General features: G+C 38.5%; 1 protein-coding gene and 1 pseudogene across 2 annotated transcripts in view; one reads left to right on the forward strand and one right to left on the reverse strand.

Moving 5' to 3' along the window:
• The window catches only part of LOC149252447 (magnesium transporter MRS2-4-like), a 121,647-nt gene extending 114,653 nt beyond the window's left edge, over positions 1 to 6,994 (reverse strand). Inside the window, exons 1-2 of one of the 2 annotated variants that reach the window (XM_089459695.1) lie at positions 6,491 to 6,994; positions 3,298 to 3,752 (exon numbers count right to left, since the gene is read on the reverse strand). In XM_089459695.1, the coding sequence (XP_089315821.1) occupies positions 3,298 to 3,752; positions 6,491 to 6,761 (726 nt within the window). In that variant the 5' untranslated portion in view covers positions 6,762 to 6,994. Of the gene's footprint in view, positions 1 to 3,297; positions 3,753 to 5,708; positions 6,341 to 6,490 lie in introns of those variants that run through there. The other variant, XM_089459696.1, reaches the window with a different exon arrangement.
• Positions 6,995 to 17,421: 10,427 nt separating this feature from the next.
• Positions 17,422 to 18,159, forward strand: LOC149252448 (20 kDa chaperonin, chloroplastic pseudogene; annotated as a pseudogene).
• The last annotated feature ends 785 nt before the right edge of the window (positions 18,160 to 18,944 follow it).

Consider the following 18,944-nt stretch of genomic DNA (forward strand, 5'->3'; position numbering starts at 1 on the left):
GACACTGAATGCCATGACTCACCTCAACCTACTTGAGGATATTGTTCCACCACCAGTCCAGCCTACTGATGCAACTTCCTACATTCCAGGACCCCCATCATCTATTCATGATGTAGAGTTGCAATATACAGAAGATATAGATCCATTTGAGGATATGTAAATGTATTTACTATTATCATTCATGATATTATGAATCATCCTTGGACCTTTTTGTTACTTTGTATGAGGGACGATGCACCATTTCAATGTTTTAATCTTCATATTTATGATTTTATCATTCAATGTTCTAAAAATGTTTGATGGTTTCATGGAGTATTTGATTTTTTAGCTTTAAGGTGTTTTTTAAAAGTTTAAATATATTATATTATATATATATTATATATATATATATATATATATATATATATATATATTGATTGTACGTGACGTATCCTTGCCGTATCCGGATCTTAGATTTTCAAAAAACTAGCGGATCCGGATCCGGATCCGTATCCGTATCCGTATCCGTATCCGAATCCTGGTAACTTAGCCTAAACCCAAGGTATGTAAGAATACCCAATTCTTTTTCTCCTTGAATTGAGTTCTCTGGCAACTAGTCCAGCCAACTCTCTTGCCAGTCTGAATCAAGTTTCTTGATCTACCTATGTAGTTTTCATCATTTTTGGGGCGCATTTAGGCACCCATTGGTGAGTTTCTTCATCATGACCCTTCCTGGTATGTGCTAGGGTTAGAGATGAGAGGTAAACTTATCTCTCCAAGCTTGGTTGCCTTGTCTTTGTTGCATTTACTAACCTTCCTATCCAAATTGAATAGCCTAACTAGGCCATTGGCAGCGCATCAACGTAAGGCCTCAAGGAGCCTTAAATGGCATCCCCTCTTCCTGATAGCAGATCAACTGATCTAACTATTGCTGGAGATGATAATGAGAATCTTGAAAACAGCAATAGTGCCCTCCAAAACATCAAGGATCTTTGCATCGAAAGTCAAACACAAAGCAATCCCGATATTGAGATAACCACTATAATACTGTTTCTGAATAAAAAAATGTATGTGTTGTGTTTAAATAGAAAACCTTTTGGAAATTTTGTCGACAGAACCTTGTTATCTCCTGAAGTTGCCATTAAGAAAAGGGGAACTTCAAAAGGGCAGTCTAGGATCAATGCCCATCAATGGCAAAGATCCTCGCTTTTTAATCGAAGCTTCACTAGGAGGCATCCCTAATAATTTTCATATTCTTCAAATTTGCAAACCAATTTCTCAAACCTGCCACTAGACACTTCAGATTTGAGGTCAAAAGACCTCAAATCCAATATTTAACTTTTTTGACCTCAAATCCAATATTTAACTTTGTCGATCCACAAAGTAAACACTTCAAGTTATGAGATTAGGTTCTTCAAATCAACAAAGAAAACTCTTCATATTTCAACTTTATGCTCTGCATTCTGATGTGACATGTGCTTTAATCCATTGGAGTCGAGAATCTCATAAGACATGACAGAAGAAGAGAAAAAAGATACTTACTGTTGAAAGGGGAAGCCAAACTATTTCCTACCAACAGCTCATGCAGAGAGAAATTCCACAAGGTTAAGAGATGCAAAGATTCATGTTGAATAAGATATCTCAAATTCTAAATCAAGACCGCATGAATGTACTACGAAATAAGCAAAGCTTCATAACAACCACAAATACAATAGGATCAAGTAACTAAAATCAGCAAACTATATTATTAACCAGAGCTGTAGATTCTTAAGCATTTCACAGGATTGGCAACAATGCAACCACAATTCCTCTCCTAATCCTAATTATGGATATGGAATATACAATGAAACAAAACAGCAAATAGACCCTCTAGAAATACTGGCTGCAGCTCTTTGACACTGAATCCTGAGGTGAAGAACAAAGAAGAAAGAAGATGATCACCAGAAAACACTGGAAAACACCACATGAATGCACTAAGCATCAATGCCTATTGGCTTGTATGCTCCCCTCTTTATGGTTAATAATTCTGCTCTAAATCGGAAGACTGAATGTATTTGGCATGCCTCTCTCTCTCTCCTCAGGCAAAACTGATTCTAAATTTAGCATGTTATTCTTGAAAGGCCTGTCTTTAGGTGATCTCTAATTTTATCATGTGCACTCTCACCCTTAAAGGCAATACTGATCTTAAAGACGAACTGGGGATCTCAATTTATCCTCATTTGCGTTTTCACAATGGTAGCATGTACCCTCATCCTTGTGCTAGCACTAACCCTATACCTTAAGTTGTCATACACTTGTCTTGCAAGAAAAGTCAGATTTGACGAAAATGCTGAATTGATCATCAAAACAGCACTGATCTGGGATTAACCTGAAGACTCTATTCTCCAACTTCAAATAACTCTATTTTCAGCCTCAAAATAGCACTGATTTTAGCCTTCCCACAACACATCACAAATCCTCAAAGTTAGCACCAATTTGAAGACCTTTTCGCACAAAAAAAATAGATGAGTGGCTAATATATCCTATACCTCATTAACAACACAGCCCTTAATTTTAGACCTATGCAACCTGAAACAGACTGACTTTGAAGATTCAAAGGTGGATATAAGAGTTATTCTCTTCTGCTGATCTGCAGCATCTTTCATTAGAGCTAGTTTGATCTCTAAGACAGCAGAATAGTCAAAGGAAGCATTTTATTAAAAAAAAAAATCAAAAATATATATTTGAAAATACATAGATACACTAACACGCCAAGATATTGATCAAAATAGTTGTACCATTAACTACTTTATGCAGGTTTATATCAAAAGAACAGGGAAGAAGTAAGGAGTCCCAGCAGTTAACTATACAGTGCAAGCATAGGAGATTCACTCTTGGAACCCACTAGATGCAGCCAAACCCTGAAGCATTGTAAATTATGAAAATTGTAAATTGTAACATATAGAGCAAAACAAATCTAGTTTCAAATCTACAAAATATAAGCTCTTTATTGTTGCTAGAAAAAATATAAACATTTGGATTATCAATATTTCAATGGTGTGCCAACTCCACCCATAGTCCTCTCATTGACTCCATAAGGTACAACATTCATCAATCTCACTCCCATGACCCGGGATTCTTACATTTGGTCTATATATTTATTTATTGAATTCTTAGCTTCTATTTTATTGTCATTCTGAAACTCTACCCAAAAGACAACCATGGATCTCCCACAAAGTTGACCAAAATATTTATTTACACACATTTATTCCATTCATAAAGTTAGTATAACACACAATTTATACAACAATAAAAAACCATCAAAACTGTCAAGGTTACCTTCTGGACCCGAGCAAGGAGACGAGTAAGATTGCTTTTCAGGCTCCGCACACGCTCAAGGTTTTTGGTACTAACATTTCTGGCAAGTTCATCCAATATAGGATAAGCCTGCCGTTCAAGTTCTGCAACCTCTGAGTCCATGTAGGTGCAAACCACCTCCAAAGCAATTTCCAGCACACGGAACTCAAAAGGAAGTTCACGTTGTAGCCCTTCTGCTGCCTCTGGGACAGGCAGCCACTGTCCCGGTGAAGTTGTGGCAGAGATGCCATGTCTTTCTTGCTGATCTGTATGATGGCTTTCCTGAATTCTTGATGGGATTTTAAGAGGAAGTTGTTGCCTGAGTTGATCCACAAATGGAAGAACGGCTTGGTTCAAAGGATCAAGCAAGAAGACCTCTTCAGCAGTGACAATGGCCTTTATAAATTCCAAGTTAACCACCATGGCTTTCTCCCTAGCTATAAGATCAAACCCAGTGAACAAAATAGTAAGTGATTTTCCTGCATTCCTATAGGCAATATTACCAGCAAGAAAATCACAAAAGAAAGAGAATACATCTGTATTAGGAGTCATGAACTGCTTTTATCTCAAACTGTTAAATATTAAAACTTAAAAAGGATAGACTTAGAAGTCACTGAATGTCTTTAAAAAAAAATCAAAATATAAAAATGCTATAATACACGAGTCACAAGAAAACTGCAGCACAAGAAGAAAGAATAGTAGCCCTACAAATGAACTATAGGCAATATCACCTGAAAACGTCTTGCTAACATTTAAGGGATGTTCAAGCACTATCAGAAAATGAACATATAAACTTGAATTTTAAACAAAGTTATAATAGCATGAGCATTAAAAAATAATGACATGTCTTATTCATGGGTTCCAATAATGCATTGCTTTTATTCTGTTGCGAGAACAAGCCATCTGGAAGGCGATGATCCCATAAGACATGGCTATGCATTCACAATTAAATGATATGATGGTAATATGTTCCGCATGCCCAGAACATGGCAGCCACACACTGTCTTGGAGTTGCATGGGAAGGGTCAAGTAAGCCATCGTATTGAGTCAGATGGGTGCAGAGGTGATTATTTAAATGTCATGGTGATCAGTGCACTATACCAACAACCAAGTAATCATTTTCATAAATGGTACGGCATTCCAGGTGATGACCAAGAATTGCCTCATGGGACCAACATGGGATGGTCAAGTCAGGTTTGTTCATCAACACAGCCCCCCTCAGCGAGCTGGTAGTGGGAGCACCCCTGTATTTGCATATCAAATAATTGGGATCTCAAGACAATCTGGGCAATAAATCATGCAATGGAATCAATCATATTATTTTTGGATTCGGACCCAAGAACACTCCAAGATAAACAAGGGGTTGGCAGACCACAAGACCACCAAATACAATGGAAATAGGGGATAAAAAAGGAAAGAAGTGAAGCACAGGCAAGGGAACACAGGTGGCAGAGGAAGATATCAGAATGGAAATAGCATTATTAAGTAGGAAGGTTGAAACTTGACAGCATAACGGTACAAGTGGACATGCTGACTAATATAATATCCACTCATAGTAAACAGTTCCATGAACTGAGCACAGAACTTTAGTGTCTCCAGTTTCAGGTGCAAAACACCCAAGCTACACAGCCTAATCCAGTTGACTATTGAACTGCCCAACCTCAATCAAGTAGCCTCAGTTGACAATTTAATCATCATAGATGAAAAGATGAATAGGAACTCAACTCAGTTAAAATTTTGTTTAATGTCAGCTAAATGTTGTTATATTTAGGCTCTTTTTTAAACTGTATTCTTATGGATATTTTTTAAACATAGCATTAGGGCAGAGGCATAACCAGCATGGACAAACTAGTGTAGTTCTTCAAAAATTTCCTAAATTTTGCTACAGTAAGTCATGGATGTATATTCTATGCTTCGGCATTATTTTGCTAATATAATATACTATGTTATTGTTTAAAAAAAAATGTTTGAAATTGCCATATAGTGTTGGCTTGTTTCTTGTACAATTTGTGCACATTCCCCTCCCATAGTTGATCAAAAGAAGATAAATGACAGATATATGAACCCACTGCTAACTGAACTCTTTTCAAGGCAACCCGGATTATATAGTTTTTCATTTCTCTTCTAAATATCTGTGCAAAACTATAGGTCTCCTGGCTACAAAATGTTGAACTGGTCAAAACCATAACCAACTCGTAACCAACGAAATAATGAAGATGAAAGAAACAAAAAGAAAACATATATTAGTTTAAAGATATTAAATCATATAAAAGCATTCAGTTTTCTGAATGGAAGCATTTGTCATCATGTAAAATAGTAAAACATTAAGCAAACACTGAACAGAAAAACCAAATAAAAATGGTAAAAGGGAAAACATATAGAGGCCAACACACCACAGTAATTTGATAAGAAATAAGCCCACATCCTCCATCACCAATTAGAGTTTCCCTCAAAAGCAACTTGCTTCACATAAACACTTGTCAGAGTCTCCAACATAGAATAGCAATTCTCAATAAGATAAACTCATTGTCTCAACCATGTAGATTGGAGTTTGCAATGGAGAGATAAACTCACTGTGAAGCTTTTCTTTGAATTTAAAAGAAAGCACTCGCCAAAAAACCATTGAGAGGTTAACAGAAAGCTTGTCAAATTGTTGTGCAAAAACACATGCAGAGTTTTAAAGATAATTTGTAACCACCATTTAACCTGTTTTATCTATATTAGTTAACTGTGGCTTGCCAGATCAGTGATTCGTTAATATAGCCCCACAGAAGTTCACGTCCTCCCAAATAACGTTTTAATCCCGGGCGGGCGACTTTGGGGTAATAGATACCCCACTCGTTGCTGCTTCGCTGAAGCCAGCCCTATTGAATGGTCATGAGCGTAAGCTAGTTATAAAACAAATGTCTATCAAAAGGATGTGACCCTTGCGAATGCAACTAGAAGCAATTCCATAACAATCTCATGTCCGCAAAGCCTGGTTAATATTGTAATATTCAAAAGATACCCTCTGTGCTCCACCAACTCTAGCCTTTCAAATGGACCTAACACTCAAAATCGTCCGGAGCATGTGCCCAATTTAAATTTTTTAAATACCCACGGTCATTTAATCCAAAATTATTGACTTAAATCTTAGCGGAATAAAAAAGAGAATAAAAGCAAGTTTGAAGATGACCGAGAATGTTTGATGAATGGGAGAAGATGGGACCCAGGATCCGCAAATCCCTTGCAGGAATTGATGCGCGCTTCATTATCATTTGTTTATCGCATTCGAGCACCTCCGAATTCCCAGTTGCATCAAAGTGCATCCATAGCCGAGAGCCAGGCTTCTTCTTGGACTTGATCACTGGCTGTAAGCCGAGCTCTACCTGTAGAGTACTCCTCTCTATCAGCGAATATCCTCCTCCTTCTGGAGAAAGTACCCTCTTCAGTATGGGCTTCCCCATTTCTCGACGAATTCAAATATCATGGCAAAACAGGCCGCGGAATTGACAGCGTAATGATTGAACCTATGCAGAATTAATTGAGAATGTTATGAGTGGTTCAAGCTGTGGAAAGCATGAACCAGGAAATGCTACGCTCACATTTTAGTACGCTGCGGTATGCTCAGGGGAATCGTTAAACATTGAACTGCTTTTCGCCGGTTTTGTTGTGTTCTTGTGGGTTTCGCTGTGCCATCTATACCGACCGACCTGACCAATAATTTTATTTTTATTGTTAGAATATTTGTTCCATGATTACTAATGTTGCTTTGCGTGGACTATCAACTTCTTTAGGGCTGAATAATTTTTTTTTAGGTTTTTTAATACCTTAGTACATTTTTTTAGTTTAAAATATTCATTTATTTACCATCAATGTTTTTATGTTTTTATTTTATATTTGTGAAAGAGAAGTTGTTAAGCTTGTATATATCATACTCTTTATATTAATAAAAGTAATTAAAAATGCGAAGGGATTGAATTTGGATGGTTGAAATTGAAGAATTTGTTATTTTTGGGTAAGGTTTAATTTTTATTAGGTTTTTTTTTTCGGAATAATGTGTTATGTTTAGGTAGTGATTAAATATGTAGTTGTATTTAGACATGTTATATTAAATGGTCTTATAATCGTGCACACATAAGGGGATCAAAAATTATTCTCATGTCTTCAAATTTTATGGGGTGACATGTGAAAAAGGGGCTAGTATGAGTCCTAGATCAACAAATGATTGTCATTTGCTTAGGGTATTGGTGTTTCTTCCAACATCATGATAGGCTAGTATGAGCCCTAGATGAACAAATGAATTGTCATTTGCTTGGGGGTATTGGTGTTTCTTCCAACATCATAATAGAAGCCTATGCTTTATCGCAAGGCTTGAGGTTACCCAATGAGTCTAGCATTCAATCATTGATAGTGGTGGACAATTCTAAGACTATCATTAGCAAAATGATCTCTAACGCAACCTCAATTTATAGTCTTGTAGCTTCAATGTTAGAATGGATAAAAAAAGAAGAGCTTCATTTTACTAGCATCGAGTTCTTTCAAGTGATTTGGGAAAATAAACAAATCGATGATTGATATGCTAACTAAGTCCCCTTAATCAAATTGTCGATGGATATGCCAACCAAGTCACCCTTAATCAAATCATTCATGGATATGATATCCAAGTCACCCTTCTAAAAGAGAGGGTCAATAATATCAATGGCAATGTTTACAATCAACCCATTCAGTAATCATTTTAACATGAGGATCATTAAAGCATGTAGTAGGATATTAAGACTTCACATGGCTCATAGTATGGATACCCGATTGTATAGTAGGGTATGAGAGGAAACCATGCCACCTATTCACGTGGCCAAGCTCATGGTTTAACATTATAATGAACTCATGAAAGGCCTCTCCTCTTGTCATTGTGGGATTATGGATTCTTGGTATGCTAAGTTGTCGTGGAGGCCCTATTTATCAAGCTTGTGCAATAAACTAGTGAGGTGTGTTCGTTCATTGGGGTGGTTTGTCTATTTATTTATTTGTTAAGGAGTATCAATGAGCCCTCTCCCATGTCTTCTTCCAGACCAAGGGAGACTTTATTTGTTGGGTTGGGCACTTTCCTTGGGAGCCATATTAGTGTTTCTATGTCTTATTTCAAGGGACTCTCATATCCTTTCTCTCAATTCTTTGCAAAATTGGAAAGTGTTTTGTTGTGTGAAAGCGGCATTGCCTGTTTAATGAATGAAACCAACATTCTTAGGGAGACATGGGGTTGAAAGATGTTGAGCTTAGTGTGTGTTATAGGTTTTAGGAACTCTGTTTGCATCTTCGTTCCCTCTTTTGGTAATGTTTTATTCTTTCTATTTAGATTTTCCAAGAACTTGCCCAAGTATTTCTTGTTTGGCGAATTTAAACCCAATTTAATTCCTCATAAGGCACCGAGGAGTTTACAGGAGGGTCATAGCCTTTGGATAGAGGTTAGAGCATAGTACCTATAACTGGTTTGGGGTCACCATTATCGAAGATTCATCATGGTTGTCGAGAATTGAAGGAGATCATGCGTGTGTTTATGAAACCATGTATAGGTCATTTAAGGTAATAAAACCTAAATTTTTACAACTACGACAAAAAATCATAAAAAGTGAATAACAAATTGTTGTTGTGGTAGAAACAATGGCGACAATTTTCATGTCAATTGGGATTATCTCGGGTGGTTGGGCGGAATGGTTGTTATCTCCCCCACCTAGGTTGAATTCCTTGCAGGTGACATGATAATGAGAAATATTGTTTTAATGGCTTCATGTCTATGAATATTGTTGTATTGACCCTCACTCTCGCCCTTAGGCTGAAAGAGATGATGATTTCCTTGGAAAACAAATGGCCACACTTTTCCAACAAAAATATCAATAGTTATTTTGGAGGTTGAATATTATGTTATTAATCTAACCAAGGGAGATCAACCTAGGGCTTCAAATCAAGTATAGTCTATAAATTCAAATTGTGGAGGACCAAACGAAGAAGAGACAATGCATCAACTCACGAAAGACATGGAAATTGTAAAATCGTACTCAAACCTAGTGAATGCAACAATAGAAGAAGCAATCAATCAACATACATTTTGTTGAGTTGTATGTTTTATAAAGTCTCTAGTATTTTAAGATTATTATGCAAAATCTATACCACTCAAAAACGCCATAAAATTTTGCTATTGTATATACTTGATCTTTATTATAGGCTAACAGGTAATATGCCTTTTTGTTATTGTATGAAATATTTGAAACAAATCTAGATGTAATTAGTTTATAACTCTATTGCAAAAATAAATAAATTAATTTAAAATCTCCTAATTGTGGTTTATAAAAAAAACACAATTAAAAGAAATAATCCTTCTTATTGATATAATGGTTAATTAGCTTGTCAATGGTAGCCCGAGTGGTTGGGACTCACAACTTAGAGTCTTGGTGTTTCTTCCATCAACATAGTAAAAGTCTATGCTTTATCGCAAGGCTTGAGGTTAGCTAATGAGTCTATCATTCAATCATTGATAATGGTGGGCAATTCTAAGATTGCCATTAGCAAAATGATCTCAAATGCAAATTTGATTGATAATATTCTGGCTTTGGTGTTATAATGAACAAAAAAAAAGAGCTTAATTTTACTAGCATTGAGTTCTTTCAAGTGCCTTGGGAAAATAATAAAATCATTGATGGATATGCTAACCAAGTTTCCCTTCTAAAAGAGGGCGCCATTATTATCAATGGAAATGTTTACAATTAGTCGATTATGTAAGGTGGAGTAGGTAAATCTCCTCTGCAGACAGAGGTGATCCCTCTACCCCAAGAGTGGTTCTAGCCGCAAACAAGACAACCTAATGAAAACTTCCTTAGACTAGAATCGAATAAGAGGGCCTACCTCTTAGAACGCTAATCTGCTTAGTGGTGATCCCACTCCTTTGCTCCATCTTCCTTTGAGTTCTTTCCGTTCAAACACCTGAAACAAACACACAAGAGACAACAACAAATGTGATAGCCTACAATCGCATTCAATGTACTTAAAAAGTCAAGGAATATTAAGCCATCAAATGTAATATGACACTCAATGTAGGAAATAAACCATTAGTTGTATTGATATAAATCTCAGAAGGAAATACAACCAAAGCCTTGACGTTGCAGGTCTCCTCCGACGTATCCGAGTTCCAACACCACTGCTAGCATCTCATGGTTAGCCTCAACAATGGAAGTTTAAGGCTTCTTCCCTTTAGTTCCAAACCAAACCAAACACATTATTCTCCCTTCACAAACATAAACTAGAAGGCTAAAGCTATAGATATCTTGTTGGTTATTCAAGCTCCAAAAGACTAGTTTAGCTTGGAAAAGGAGGAGTTTATATAGCTTTGATGGAGGGGAGATGGTTCCTCTTATGATGGGAGAGGGCTTATCTCTTTGGTTTGTTCCATCTTAATAGGGGAAAGGAGCCCAAACAGACTCTCTCGGCTCTATCCAGCCCAACCATTTACCAGACTTTCGTTCACGAAGCTTCTAGACCTGGAAGCTTCGACTCCATTTTTAAAAACTTTCCAAAAGAGGGTCGGCGCGAGTGATGAAGGGCTCACTTGCGCCGTTCGGCACTAGGTCTGGTTTCAAACTCTGCAAATTGGTGCAGGGAAGGAACTGAGCACTAGCGCCGGTCTTGAAAACTGGGATTGAAGGAAGATTCTTGGGAAATGATGCAAGAGGGGAATGTTCTGCACATGAAGAGGGATGTAAAGGCATGCTCTTCATGATGGGAAAGCATATAGATTTCATTGTAGAGGTCCTCCAGGATCGAGGAACGGGGAGTACAGGGATAGTGACAAAATGTTGTGTAATAGATGCCCCCTAAAGCGTGAAGGCCGAACTAGAGTGAGGGGTGAAATGCTTTACAAGTAGATGCATGGAACTAGAGACGGTCGTCGAAAAACCTGCAAGCAAGCATAGATACATATACATCACTGAAAACTCTGATAAATGATACATGAATCATGGTATGGATGCAGCCATCCAGAGAAAGATCATGTAAATGGATCCAAGGTATGGGCACAACCATCCAGTAAGGAGGATCATATCAAACCCAAGGTATGGTCGCAGCCATCCAATAATGAGAAGGATCACATATAACAACTCATGGTATGGTCGCAACCATCCATCTGAAAGAGACATGTATATCAGCACGATCATGTCACATCGCCTTGCAACCTAGACTTTAGTAATCTGAGCCTAGGGTCTTGCACTCCAACATGACCCGATCAAAGTACAAATTCTAATATGCGAATAGATGTGTCGAAGGCAAACATGCTAGAAAATTGTTTGATTACTGGTCAATGATGTGAACTGTTAACAAGCGTGAGAGAAACCACCAATAATGACAATGGCTCTCAAGGTACCAGCAACACAATCCACGGAATGTGAATAAGGAACTAAAGTCAAACACCTGTGAAATCACCCGATCAAAAGTTAATGATGTGAACTTGTCGTTGAGTGCGAAGAACTTGCCATTAGGGCATGCAAGCTCTAAGGTACTGGAAGGGAGTTGTTAAAATTGGAAACTAGGGCCAAAATTCATGTGGGTCATCTTATTCATGGCTAATAATATTTTTATTAGATTCCTCTCGTCGAGAGGTGTAGGATTGATATAAAGATCATCCGATTCCGATAAGTATTCATGGAGATATGAATTTATTTTGATTATGGAATTATTATCAAGCCGATCTACAACTCATGTAGGCTCAAAAGCCCAACAGTTGCATCTATTCAAACACCAACGTTGTGTATAAATACAGGAGGACTTTTCCTCATTTGGACTCACTTAACTCATCACATCTCTCTCTCTCTACTGTGCAGAAAAGAGTCTCCTCTCTACTGCGCAGAAAAGGGTCTCTCTCTCACACATGTGAAGCCAGAAGCTGCTGAAACTGAAGCTACAACTGCAGATCCAAAGTTTGACCAGCATGGACCATCAAACCTCCTATTTTGATCTACGTTGTAGGTTCATCTGAACCTCCTCTGAAGGCTGCAACTTTTGGTGGTGGAATCAAGTCGATCCGATGGACGGTTTGCGAGATATCGACTGCCCTAGTTTGAAGGAAGCTACTGAAACTGACGCTGCAACTGCAGATCCAAAGTTTGACTAGCGTGGACCATCAAACCTCCTATTCTGATATGCGATGTAGGTTCATCTAAACCTCCTCTGAAGGCTGCAACTTTTGGTGGTGGAATCAATTCGATCTCACGGATGGTTTGCGAGATATCGACTGCCCTAGTTTGAAGGAAGCTGCTGAAACTGAAGCTGCAACTGCAGATCCAAACTTTGACCTACGTGGACCTGAAGATCTCCTCATCAGAACTGCGCTGTAGGTTCATCTGAACCTCCTCTGAAGGCTGCAACTTTTGGTGGTGGAATCAAGCCAATCCGACGAACAGTTTGCGAGATATCGTCTGCCCTAGTTTTGATGATGAAGCCGCTAATGTTGATGCTGCTGATCTAGGGTTTGCTACTGCTGATATAAATTAGATTTATTGTACTATTTCTCTCTGTTGAATTATTGAAGATAAAAGAAGATTTGATCAAATGGTTTCGCCACACATTGTGGGGTTTGTCCCTGGCTAGCCGCCACATCTTGTGTCTCTTGTCTTGGCTTGTTTTCTGTCGATTGTTTAATGTTCTATCTGCACTTTACTTTATGTACATGTGATTGCTAATCTGTGGAATATAATAAGAAAAAGAAGTAAACTGTTATAAGCATAGAACATACCATAACTTAACAGGAGTCTCTCGGCCAACTTCCCAGATAATGAGCTGAAGTCAACAAGAAGTGACCTTGTTGAAGGAGGGCTGTGATGTATCCCACATCATCGATGCGAGACAAAGGGATGTAATGATTATGGATGATACAGAGAATCAAGAATGAGTGTAACTGTAGAAAGATAACTTTTGAACATATCGGCAACACAACTTCGGAGTTTGGGAACTTTTGGATCCATAGGAACAAAGGTCATGATGACGTGGCAGAGATCAAATGGAAAAGGAAAAAATGAACGGCCCAACCCAGGAAATTCAATGATGAAGTGTGGATATCCCAACCTGACACGAAGCAGAAAGTGTCATGTTCAAGAGTGAGCTGCCGACACAACTGATAGAATTTCCCATTTTCCCCCACCATTTCTGGCAGGTACCCCAATTATTTTTTATCACAATCTTGAAAGGGATAGCATGTGCTTGCACTGTAAGTCCATCCTTCGGATGAATCCAACCTAGTAAGATTAATGAGCCCTAGGAAGGAGAAGCTCATGTCCATCATGGTGATGAATTTGATGTCATTTAATTTTTTAACGAGTCCGACAAAGGTGTAGCTCAGTATCTTTTTAATATTTAGAGAGTTTGAAAAAGACACATAAAAGAAAACTCCAAAAGGTCCCTTTTCATACATTTGTGTCTCTTGAGCCCAAAAAAGTAGAAAACAATACTTGAGAGAACCGCTTGACCATGTCAATCAAGGAGTACCTTTTTCATAAATAGTTTATCCCAACCCGAAAAAGGCGTAAACATATACTGGGTAAACGACATTTCGTAGCCTTTAACGAGTTCAAAACGATAAGAGATCAGCAATCTTTTCGTGTTTTAAGGGTCAAAAATGAGCTGAAAGCAGACCCCCCATTTTTATTCTCTTTAACAAGTCAAAAAGGGAAAAATACTCAGCGATCTTTTCTATTGAGTTTTTATGAGTCGAGAAAAGAGCTCAAACACAACTTAGCACCATCATTAGCAATCCATCACCTGTCGTTGCACAAGAAGCAAATGCGTTATCCCATTTCTAAGGTAAAAATAGGCAAAAAATGCTTTTAAAACCCTAAAATGTCATGAAATGTCAATAAAAAAGGGGAAAAGTAAATCATTTTTTTACCATTACCTTTTTTACCTTGCTTGGAGCAATTTTTACCCACTTGTGCCCTAAATTTTCAAGAGCGGATTGCAACAGATCTAGGAGGCCAATCGACGATCCGTCAGTTGCAGGTAACAGCTGAGACCCTAAGCTTTATTTTCATACCTGTTTTTCCTGCTTTTAACCATTTTTCATATTTTGTGGGGGGGATTTTGGCAAAAAGAAAATCGCCCTCGATTGGCGCGAAATCCAAGCATGGGATCGCGCCGATCAAGGGTTAACCCCCCATTGCCACGAGACCCACAGATGGTCCGATGGAGTGAACCAATGCCCAGAACTGGCTTGGGCCAGTGCATGTCATCCAAGCCCGCCTTCTTTGCATGGTTGAGGCGTCAGCTGATCGTGGTAGAGGATTGGCCATATAGTGGTACTGACTTCCGCAACAATCCTGACATGCTGCTCCCAGAGGGAGAATATTTTGATGATGGAGGTAAGCAAAACAATTTTGATCTTTTGATTTTTTATTGTTTTTGAAATATATGTATTTGTTAAACACATACATGGCAGACACGTAGGATGAATGATATGCATAAGAGTACATCTATTATTGACAAGATATACATTTATAGTACATGGTGTGACCCTTGGATTCATATTCCAAGTGGTCTCTTGGACTCCCTTTGGTTGTTCAGCTTCCACACCAACCCTCAGAGGATTAGGTGTCCAAAATTCCCCCCCCTTAATCCAAAGGGGTATGTATGATTCTAAGAAGAGAGTTGCAATACAAAATGTGCAAAAATGCATGGCAGCACTAGGCTGAAAGTGCTCTCTGAAATGTTGGTATAAGGGGGGTGGTTTAAGGATGACCAGCAACACTCGAATGCTTAGTGCAGTTCCCAAAACTCTTTCAAATCTGGCATGAAGCTGAGATCTTCTGCTAAAGGAAGTGTTCTTGATGTTTTGAAGAGGGAAACCTTCAACCTTGAAAGGGAGGTCTCGCCCCGCATAAAAGGGAGAACCTCAACCTAAAAATGAAGGTCTCAACCTGTGATGGTTTAAGGATGACCAACAACTTTGGAATGCTTAATGCAATTCCTGGAACTCTTCCAAAACTAGCAAGAGGCTGAAGTCTTCTGCTAGAGGAAGTGTCCCCAATTCTTCGAAGAGGCATCACCAACTGAAGGCATGCTGAGGGGCATCTTTTTTTCTGGCTACAACTCTGAATCTGGTATGGCAGGTTGTGGTTCAGGCTCGCTTGATGTGCCTTTGAAGCTTGTAGATGACCATCATTTCCCCCCCTGTCAGATACAAGGTGAGATGATGGAGAAAACTCGACTGCAAGACTGTTTAATATTCGAGAACAAATCTTGTTGTATGAGCAAAATATCTTCTTAGCTGTTGAAGCCCATTGCCAAGAAGTGATCCATCCAAGATGAATCTTTGTTCTTGCAGGAGGTTTGTTTCTGAAGCATCTGTTTGAAGAATGACTAGTTTTATGACAATTTTACAGGGATGAAGATCAAAACAATGATATTTCATATGGCCAACTTGGTCACAGTGTTGGCATTTCACAATCTGTTGTTGTTGCTATGGAAGAGGAGCAGAATTTGGAACAACTGAAGGTGAACTGTCATGAAGGAATCCATCACTCTGAAATTGAATGGACTTTGAGTAATCTGGAATATGAAAGGAAACCTCCTTATCATATCCAAGACCTGTTATGTGCTTGTTATGGATAAGCTCTTCCCAAGGTCTGATGATTTGCTTGGGAAGTGCAAGCTAAATTTCTGCATCTTTATGTGAAACTGCTCTTGACATTGGCACTTGATGGGGATCAAACTCAACAATACTAACTTGATGACTTGTTGGTTGTTGATAGGATCATATTTCAAAGTCAAATAAGGGATTGTTATGAACAAGTTCACAAGGATGTCTTTTCTGTTGTAACTCCTCTTGCTGTAGCTGAGATTCAAGCTACAAAAAATCAATCTATTCTTGTGCATTTTGCAGACAAGTCTGAATGTCAAAAAGAGTTTCCTTGCTGATTTTTATTATATCATGAACAATAGAATGTAACAGAGTTTTCATGAACTCTAATACTTCAACAATTCGAGCCATTTTCTCCAAAAAAAAAAATAAAAAAATAAATAAAATATTTTAATAGAAATAGCCATGAAGAGTTCTGTCCAAACTTCAAAATGGTGAGGTTTTTGATAAATCTGAGTCGTATAAATATAATAAATCTGACTAAATGTCCTTTTAGGCTAAAATCTATAAAACGAAATAGCTCAAGAATTGAGACAAAAATCAATGATTTGGAAATATGAATTGAGTTTTCACTGTCTCATACCAGAGTGAGACAATGCACACTCTAGGCTTTGTCAAGATGTACTATCAGTCTCCGTTCTGTTCTTTTTCTTTATTTGAGAAATTTGTTCAGCATTCTCAGATTCACTTCTACTCCTCTTGCTGGTGGATTCAGTTAGATCGAGCCCTTGATTGATTTGTTGCGTCCCCTTAGATCCATTTTCTTTGTCTTGATAGGTATCCCCTGTCTCCTTTTTTAAATGCTCTTGTTGTGCAGAAAAAGGATCCTGTTGAGTATGGGTATGAGGCTATGCGGCAGGCACTGAATTTGCATCATTTATTATTGACATAAGCTGTCTGGAATCATTATTTGCATCAACTTCAACATGGAATAATGAATTATAATATTGGACAGAAATCACACAATTTATCTATCTCTGTCAGGGACAGCGGGCGATAAACGAGAGGCCACAAAGAAATGGAAAATTGGCGGATTCCTATAAACAATTGAGGAGGAAATGTACTAAAGACTGTATATTTGCAACTTATTTTAGTTCTGACGAAGAGGGAGCAACCAATTTTGTTGTGGTACATAATTTCTTCGACTGTTATGGTGAGAGAGGATACAACGGATTTATGGTGTGACTGTTGACATTCACAGCGAAGGGAGGTTAGCCTATGTATATGGACAACTGTGCAGAGGTATGGAGGTCGAGGTGTATGGAGGTTGAGCTGGCTCGAACGCAAGTGATGAACATTAAACGTATGGCCATTTACCAGCAGCAACAGAAACACATGGGATTACCTCAACAACTTCATATCCAATCGTGGGTTATTTATTTGCGTCTTCCAATCATTCAGTAGCTCCATAAGGTTTTACCATTTCTTTTAGTCAAGCTTTCCTTGGTTTTGTAATGGCGACTTCTCAGATGGGCAGGGGCCTTACTCTGAATTCCTACGAGGGCCTCAGACCGACTTTTCCCAGCAAGTCATCTATGGCGTCGTCCTAAGTGTCTCTCAGACGCTTTCCCTGCACCACGCTCTCTGTTAGGGATGCAACTTTCGTGGCTTCCAAGTTTTCTACATTGAAGCCCCTGGGTGACTGAGTTCTAATTAAGCTTAGGCAGGTGGAAGAGAAAACCCAAGGCGACATCTTGTTACCCTCCACAGCTCATAAAAGACCCGAAGGGGGAGAGGTTGTGGCTCTTGGAGATGCTAAGGCTGTTGGCAAGACACAGGTTCTGCTTGGTGAAAATATTGTGTATTCCAAGTGGGTTGGCACAGAGATTGAATTCAATGGAGTTAATCATATTCTTGTAAAGGAAGATGGCATTGTGGGTGTTCTTGATACAGATGATATCAAGGAGTTGAAGCCATTGAATGATCAAGTTTTGATTAAGATTGCACGGGTAGAAGAGAAGACAGCTGGTGGTCTACTCCTCATTGAAAGTGCTAAGGAGAAACCTTCTATAGGAACGATAATTGCAGTAGGACCTGGTGCTTATGATGAAGAAGGAAAGAGGAAGCCGATGTCAGTAATTGCTGGAAATATTGTTCTATACTCGAAATTTGTTGGTAATGAATTTAAAAGTGGTGATGGATCTAAATACATGACATTAAGGGTGTCAGATGCTCTGATACCAGCAGCGTAAAGGTCGACACACAGAGAGGATTAGCTAAAGGAGAATATGTTACACCAACAATCGACAGAGAATACGTTACAGCAAGAATACGTTACAACAAGAATCGACAAAGGAGATGGAACGAATTCCTGACCATTAGTAAATTAATGGAGTGTTACGGATAGTGAGCATAAATGTGAGCAGAAATGACAGTAAGCAGAATAACTGACATGTGCATAACACACTATTTCAACGCTCCATCCCAGTAATGTTTAGCATGTAGAACACAATGCACATTCAACACAATTATATTCATACATCCCACATATTATGCATAGACTTCGATCTATCCAACTTATGCAACATACATATCAAGAGCAACGACCCTTTCAATGAAGAAACAACCCATAGATAGCGCCATTGAAACCATAGTCAAGAAGCGCACAGCTAGATAGAGCATATAGGAAAGCCACAAAATCAGGTGGCTTAGATATGGGCAGGGCAGGAGTAGGCATGCTCTGATACCATGTTAAACACATACATGGCAGACACATAGGATGAATGATAAGCATGAAAGTACGTCTATTATTGACAAGATATACATTTATAGTATATGGTGTGACCCTTGGATTCATATTCCAAGTGGTCTCTTGGACTCCCTTTAGCTGTTCAGCTTCCACACCAACCTTTAGAGGATTAGGTGTCCAACAGTGTTTGTGACATTTCGATTTTGTAATTGGAGATGTAGGACTAGAGCGACCAGCCGGGATGTCCCCGATCGCTAGACGCGTTGCTCGACAGTTTGAGATCGCTCC

This window comes from Pinus tabuliformis, chromosome 7, assembly GCF_031772625.1.
Source record: "Pinus tabuliformis cultivar Carrire ecotype Pingquan chromosome 7, CPIR1, whole genome shotgun sequence".
Classification (NCBI taxonomy): Eukaryota; Viridiplantae; Streptophyta; class Pinopsida; order Pinales; family Pinaceae; genus Pinus; species Pinus tabuliformis.